This window comes from Cuculus canorus, chromosome 1, assembly GCF_017976375.1.
Source record: "Cuculus canorus isolate bCucCan1 chromosome 1, bCucCan1.pri, whole genome shotgun sequence".
Taxonomy (NCBI): Eukaryota; Metazoa; Chordata; class Aves; order Cuculiformes; family Cuculidae; genus Cuculus; species Cuculus canorus.
In genome coordinates, this window is record NC_071401.1 from 157,213,530 (window position 1) to 157,221,222 (window position 7,693).

A 7,693-nucleotide genomic window follows, 5' to 3' on the forward strand; every position below is an offset into this window, starting at 1 on the left:
GTTAAGAAAATGAGATTCTTAGATGAAAAGTGTGAGGCTGATTCTGAGAGAAAATACTGTGCCAAGTAGAAGAGAGGACCCTCAAATGCAGTAATGCAGTATGCATTAAAAGACTTACAAATAATAATGATGGACCTTCAGTTGAGGCAATAGTTTGCATCTGGCCAACATAAAAAGCCAAAGTAAATAAGGACACCATTTGTCCAAATAGCATGCCTAAAATGTGAGGACAAAAGACCATATTTCTGTGTGAGCCTTTGCCATGGAAGGGGAACTCACATCTCTGTCATGCCACATTTCACTTGGGAAGACTTTTTTTGCTTTCTCCTTTGGGAAGCAGTGTTAGAACTGCTCTACTGAGCTTGGAGTGAGTGGGAATTCACATACTCAGCAGAAGTGGTGGGTCTGTAGTCTGTTAAAAGCTACGCCCTTAATGAGCCAGAGCTACAGTATTGTTGTGAATGACTAGCAACAGATTTTTATGTTCACTAGAGCTTTGTAAGAGTTACAAATTGCTGAAGTTTTGCCTTTGGTTTTGTGTTTCAGAAGAGAAATGCCGTAGTTTTATAGAGCTTTCACCACCAGCAGAGAGAGGTAAGAGCAAATCCCCATACTTCACTGTAGCTGCCGAATGCACCTCTTTGGGATGGGGGACCTGCAACATTTCAGCCTGTATGAGGACAGCAGGGTGGGTTCCCAAGGTGCCAAGCACGAAATCCTGGGCCCATGGTTGCTGAAAAAGCAGAGATTTCCTCCCAGATGTTTGCTTAAACCACTGCCACTCATGAGGTTAGTGCTGGAAACCGCAGACCCCCTCCTATATGAATGGGAACTCGTCTCATCTAATTGGTTGCCCAGTCTGAGCTTGTCATCCTGCTGTAGTCAGTGGGAGGCGGATGGATGCCACCTAAGGGCAGTCCCTCACACATATGTTACATGTTGACTCAGTGCTTCAGTTATGTGGTCTCATGTGATGATACTGGAAGCTGAATCACCTCTTACTTTGTGGTAAATGATCAGGACATCGAAAAGTTAAACTTTAAGGGTGAAGTCCTTGCCTTGCCTCATCAAATAGAAAACTTCATTTGGGTTGGGGAGCTCACCTGTCTTGTCATTGTTAGATGTTTCAAATTATCCTGGCAATAACTAATATGCCTGGAAATACGTATGTTCCAAAGAGCCAGGCATGAAATCCTAGCCTTGTGGTTGGTAAAAGAGCAAAGACTTCTTCTCTGATGTTTGCTTAAATCACTGCTATATGTGAGGATGCATATGTACACATGTAATGGAGATTTTAATTACTGAAAGCTTTTCAGTTGCTGTGGGCTTGTTAATTATTCCCTGAGAATAAGGATGGAGGCAAGCCATTTTAGAGGATGTTCATATGTGAACACAAAGTCCTGGGGTGCTGAGCCTGCATCAGTGTTCAAGCCATGAGAGTCAGGGCAGGAACAAACGTTGGGGAATTGCAACAGCCAGCAGGAAGATGACTACTTCTTTTTCTGCCTTGTTTCTCCTATTTTAAAAAGACTGGCAAAGACTGCTGACCTGCTTTTATAAAGCAATGTGCATTCCCAGGTGTGGGGTTTGGTGTGAGTAGTGTGCAGTGGCATTGCTGCACCCTGATTAACCTGCATCGCTCTTGGCAAAACAGCAGGAAGTAAAACCTCCCTTGCTCATTCATTTGGGAAACAATATTCACACAATTCAAATAGTGCTTGTGTTACAAGATCATTTTGAAGTCTTGCAGATCTTCATTGTGTCCTTCACAATGAAGGACATAAATGTGATCGTCATAAAATTAATGACTTAACTGTATTTACTGAATGACATTTACATTCACTGCAAGTGCTCACTTCACAGTGAGGAGCAACACATTTTAATTCTTTCTCACCTTCTTGTGCTTCATTCCCTGACCAGGCCTCTGCCTCTGTTGCTTGCAATGTCTTCCTTATGGACTTTTTCTAAAGAAAGGACGTTTATGCAACTAGATTTTGTGTATTTTTAAATCTTTCTTGTCTGTCCTCCCCCTTACTGCTCCTTATCTAATTAAGCCCTACACACATAGAAAGGCCATGTTCTGTAAGACACTGAGCTCCTACAAATGAATTGGATGATCACTGTGATCTTAAGCATGACACTCACAGTGACACTGTGGTCTTAAGAGTTCTATCACCCACTTTTGCCCCTGCTTGCACATAACATCGTCTTAAAATGACCTTGGCCTCCAGCATAGCTGCCATTGTACAGTTAGGGCAGCACTAGAGAAGGTAGTGAGGCTGCTGATTGGAGGCTGAGCTGGGTGCAAAGCAGCCCCATATTACAGAGGCAGCATTACAAGACCAGATTATATAGCATGTGTGGTGAGCCTGGACTTTTAGGGAAAGTGATGCAGAGACCTCCGTGCATGTGTGGTGCCTGCAGCCTTCAGCACATTTTGAGCAGTCTAACCTTTAATGAAAGTCTCCTTGATGGTAGTGAGTAAGCCAGCTCCTTTAAGTAGGGAAAGCAGCTTATCAATTCCTTCTAAAGAGCTGGATGATTCTATGGCACTAATGATGTTGAGGAATCAAGTCAGTGCCATATAAATGTTTTCTTCACACTCCTTTACCCCCGTTGATTGTCTCCTCTACAGCCATTAATAGTTGCTAACAGTGGTGTTCACAGTGCTGCTTCATTTCTCAGGTTAATCTTTCTTTCTCAGTGAATCCTGTGCTCCTCTGCAGCCCAGCATTAGAGTGTTTTTTCTCATTCTCCTGCAAGTCCTACTGTACAGTGAGCTCAGCTGAGGACAATGGTTTCACTTAAGTCCTACTGATAAACCCAGCAGGAAAGTACCTATACTCTGTTCAAGCAGCAGGGTGAGCAGTGAATGTTATTGTGCTAGCTGGATATCCACCCCAAGGAGTACAGGCCTGCAAGGAGACTTCTGAATTCCTGAGGCCCAGTACCAGTCACTGCTGCAGAAAAACCATACAGTTCTCTTCTTAACCAGTTGAGTCCCAGGTTAAAAGTAATTTGCTTCCATTGCTGTAATTAGAAACCTACTCTGAATGTCAGTACATTAACGGGTAACAACCTATTAACATCCAGCTCAGATATGTTTGTGGCCACTCTATGACCACTAGGTCTTGTGCTAATACTCAATGGCTTTCCCCGTCTTTTTTTCCCATTACTTCCTCCTTGTTTCCTAATGCTGACTTGTTTGCATACACATGATTTAGTCCCTCTCAGCTTTTGCTGAGCTAGACTAGCAAAGTCATCAACTGCAACAGACTCTCTTGTCTCCTTAGCATCATTTGAGCCCTTGGTCATATGCTGGGAGGATTGCTTTCGGGTGTTTGTTGGTTTCCTTCTTTCCCTTCTTTCCAAAGGGATTGGGTTGGGAAGAGGTAGAACTCCCCTTTGAACAAGCCATCCTGTATTGATATGAGGAGTCTCTGGTTCCTGGCAGGAATCCTGTGGCTATCACTGGGATCAGAGATGCTGTACATCAGCTTGCTGCTCATCAGCTTCATTCTCCTGATGGTGGAAATGCTGTATACTGGCAATCCGGTCTGTGGGTTGAAGCTCAATGCCTTTGCTGCTGTCTCATCAGTGTTGTCAGGTAAGTGTATTACTGCAGGCTTGAAATCACAGCAGCAGGAGAGCCTCCTCTCCCACACAGGCTGAAGTATGCAGCTCTGGCTCCTGCTGTAACTTCTTTGCTTCATTGTATTCTTGCGTCCAGGTCTCCTTGGGATGGTGGCACACATGATGTATACTCAAGTCTTCCAGGCAACGGTTAATCTTGGACCAGAAGACTGGAGACCACACTCCTGGGACTACGGCTGGGCATTCTAGTATGTGAGCTATGAAGCCATCTTCACCTCCCCATCCTTTTGGGCTTCAGCCCTGCTAAAACCCAGCTCCTCCCTTCTCAATTTTGTTTCCAAAGACAGATGTACCATGGTTCTCCTACTACTAATCTCCCACTTTTGCCTCATACCCTGCTTAAACAAATATTTGCTGAGTTACTTAAATGAGTAGTTTCCAAGGACTGGCAAAACAATATAGTCACACCTAAACAAGTGCCTTCAACCCTGCTGACTAATCAGGTTTGGCCCTATACTGGTTTTCCGTGTTTGATCTCAGCTCTTCCCTGTGCGCAGAGGCCAGTGTCACACCTGTGATGATGCTCTCAAACATGCCTTGTATTTCTGCAATTTAAATACAGTGCATGCTGGTTTGGCATTTTTCACTAACCAGTGTCCAAAGGGCCTATTCCTGTTGCATCAAGCCTAGGACATGCTTAAAGATGTGCACATGGTAGCCAAGAATAGCAGCTGCAAAAAAGCAGGTGGCTCAGGGTTCTTCAAAGGCTAAAGATGCCAGATGCAGCTGATATGCCCTAAATGACTTAAAAAACAGTTGGATGAGCCTTGCAAACACCCATGGAAAAATGCAGGCACAATTTGCAATGCTCTGCTGGCAATGACCACATTGATTCTTAAGACTTAAACACTCCAGTGCCATGTACCTGTTATGGACCTCAAATGTAAGCATGACCACCTGGTTATGCTCAAAGTAGACACATATCTGTCCAGGAAGACACTTAGCAGCCCTGCAATAAAGAATTTGTTTCCAAGCTGTGCTGTCCTGCTCTGACCAGTTACAGACTCTCCTGCTATCCTTTTTAGTTTTTCTGTTATCCCTCCCTTCTCTTGACAAGGATGACCAGTATTTAACCCAATGATCTAAGAAGGATCCTGTGGTGGGATAACCCCTGAGAAGTGTAACGTTACGAGCCTTAGTCTTTCTAGTTCGTATCCATGCCCAGCAGCTTCTGCTTGGCAAATCAGGGTGCATCATGGTACATGCACTTCAGTTCCTTACCCTACTTGGCTTCTCACAGCGTGTGCTATTCTTGTGTTTCACCTGTAGCATGGCCTGGGCCTCCTTCACCTGCTGCATGGCCTCTGCTGTCACCACTCTCAACACCTACACCAAGACAGTGCTGGAGTTCAAAAGAAACCACATCAAGGGCTATGACGGGAGCTTCAAGGATCAGCCTCAGCACCACCAATGCTTTGTACAGCAGCAAATAAGCAGCTACTATGATCCCCAAGGCAAGCCCGTCCATTCAGTCTCTGAGGCAGTCGAATTCTACTCCAAGCTGCAGCAGAAAGTGCTACAGCAGGAACCAGAGCTGGAGCTGGATGAAGTCTTGGGACAGACGATTGGGGAGGATCACTGTTAGGGATGAGTGTGCAGGAGCAGAGCAATAGGGTTTGAGAGGCAGAAGAGCTCTGAACCAAACACTAACACCACTGTTAGCAAGTTCTTTGGGAGCTCTTCCCTACTTTACGGTTCAGGGAGTGAGAAGGTGGGCACTGGGCCAGGACAATGGCAGTGCCAATTGTAGTAGGGTGGGTCCTCCCTGATCACGGTTTGATGAGTGTCCTCAGCTAGAAAGGGTGAAATTGGAGGGACACGTTATTGGTGCCAGCCATCTCCAAGCACTTTCAGACAGAGTTGAAGCACATCTCCTAATCCCAGCAGTACTGCACCTGGGAATATTCAGTGCTACCCAGCTGGCAAATTGCAGTGCCACCTCTTTCGGTGGTGTCACATTGACTTTCCAGCAACCGCCCTGCTTCAGTGCTATGGTGAAGGGCATCTGTGCTCACACCAACTGGCTGTAATCCTCTCCGAATACCCTTTTATTCTTCATTTCCAGGCCTAATTTCCTCTTCTCCCTGCCTTCAGATTAAAAGTTCTGCTGCGGTAGGAATGGGGGGGTTGCTTTCAGACCTCTCTCTCCTCTTTCCTATCATTATATAATAAGTCCCACATGCTCCCTTCTTGCTTCTTCTCCCAAACTGACCCATTCTGAGGTACTCTCCTGCCTGTTTCTTTCTACTGTGCTTCTCCATAACCTTTAAGAATCCTTGGCTCAGCTTTTGCTTTTTGTTTCTAAATACATATGTACCATGGTTCTCCTACTACTAATCTCCTGCTTTTGCCTCATACAAAAAATGTCCCCTTTTCCCCATTGTAAAAATGTCACAAACAATTCCCAAATCAAGTGAAGTCATAATCTCTCAGAAGTGAGACACTGGTTCACATGACACACTGATGCTGTACACGGTATTTATTTGTTCCACTGCAATTCACAGTCCAAATACATTTTCCAAACAATATACAGACAGACTCTTTATTCACAGTGGGACGTGTGTGTGTGTGGGCAGGGTGAATTCACATTATGGAGGTGCTAACATCACTGGACTTGAATATCAGGAAGAACCCCAGGAGAATAACTACTTCACGTAACAGCCGCTTCACCTTTCCCAGCAAGGTGGTGGCTAGACAGGAGGGAAGGAGCACTCCTGTTTAATCCTCATATGTCACTGGTCCTCATGCTTTCAGTTCCTATTACACAGCTGTATGAACTGACTATATATTAAAAACACTAACCCCTGTCTGGAGGAAAATACCAGGCCTAGAGCCATTGCTACAGTTCTGCCAATATATACAAAGCTATTTACACAAAATTACCATTAAACATATATAAACTGTTCACAGGCTCTGACGTTAAGAGAGCAGGGCCCAAGGACCAGCCTTGGGGCTTGCAGCTAATCCCAAAGGGCTATCCTGGGAGGTTTATAAGGAGATGCAGGGATGGAGATGAGAGAGGATGATATAGCAAGGAGAGGTGTCAAGCGCCCAGGAGAGCAAACCCATGGAAGATGTGCCCATCTGAAGAGAAGGTCAAAGTCCTGCCATCACTTCACCACTCACAGGGAAGTTCGAGGAGGCCGGAAGGGCACGTGCCAGCAAGAGGACAGGAAGAGTCCGTTGCAATCCTCATCTCAGCCTGGTTTTGCCTAATGTCAAAGGTCAGACCTAGAAAGGCATACTGTGGAAACAATTCCTATGTTGTTGCCCTGCACTATAAAGAGCTACTGAGGGGCACCCAAGTGGTTGGGTTTTATATGGTTGTTTCTATTACAAGAAAAACGATGTAGAGACTCTGTAGCTACAACACAAGAGACTGATGGCACACTCAGAAGCACAGTTCAATGCGCTAAACATGTGAGCAAATGTGACTTAAAGGCTGGCAAGAGAAAGATTAAGTTGAGCTCAGAATAAGGGTAAAATGCACAGAAAAACCTTCTAGTTCTGCCTTTGCCTGAGCCTCTAAATCCTGAAGTAATGGTGTGAGAATCAGCTTTGCTGTGACTGGATCTAGTGTGATCTTTACAATGCCGGACGGGATCTGTTGGGAATATATCCCAAAAGGGCTATGATGCATTTGCAATGGGTGACTCAGCCCACTGGACTGCAGTGTGAAGTTAGTGACACTTTGGGTTTATAAAAATCTTAAGAGATGGACAGAAAGAAGACATGAACCTTTCACTTCTACACTACCCACATGAACTTGTCCTGAACTTGGAACTGGGGAAAGAAATGAGATGCATCCCACAGTCCTGAGGGAATTGGCCAATGTAGTTGCCAAGCCACTCTCAATGGTATTTGAAAAGTCATGGCAGTCACACAAAGTCCCTGGTGACTGAAAGAAGGGCAACATTGTGCCCATCTTTAAGAAGGGTGGAAAGGAGGACCCTGGGAACTACTGACCTGTCAGCCTCACCTCTGTGCCTGGGAAGGTCATGGAACAGATCCTCCTAGAAGCTTTGCTAAAGCACATAGA

The 7,693-nt window shown here is 45.1% G+C and overlaps 1 protein-coding gene across 9 annotated transcripts in view; it reads left to right on the plus strand.

Moving 5' to 3' along the window:
• The window catches only part of GSG1 (germ cell associated 1), a 92,476-nt gene extending 87,230 nt beyond the window's left edge, over nucleotides 1–5,246 (plus strand). For all 9 annotated transcript variants that reach the window (XM_054057019.1, XM_054057040.1, XM_054057027.1 and 6 more), the window contains 4 exons: nucleotides 547–594; nucleotides 3,455–3,607; nucleotides 3,731–3,842; nucleotides 4,924–5,246. In XM_054057019.1, the coding sequence (XP_053912994.1) occupies nucleotides 547–594; nucleotides 3,455–3,607; nucleotides 3,731–3,842; nucleotides 4,924–5,239 (629 nt within the window). In that variant the 3' untranslated portion in view covers nucleotides 5,240–5,246. The remainder of the gene's footprint in view (nucleotides 1–546; nucleotides 595–3,454; nucleotides 3,608–3,730; nucleotides 3,843–4,923) is intronic.
• Nucleotides 5,247–7,693: the final 2,447 nt, after the last annotated feature.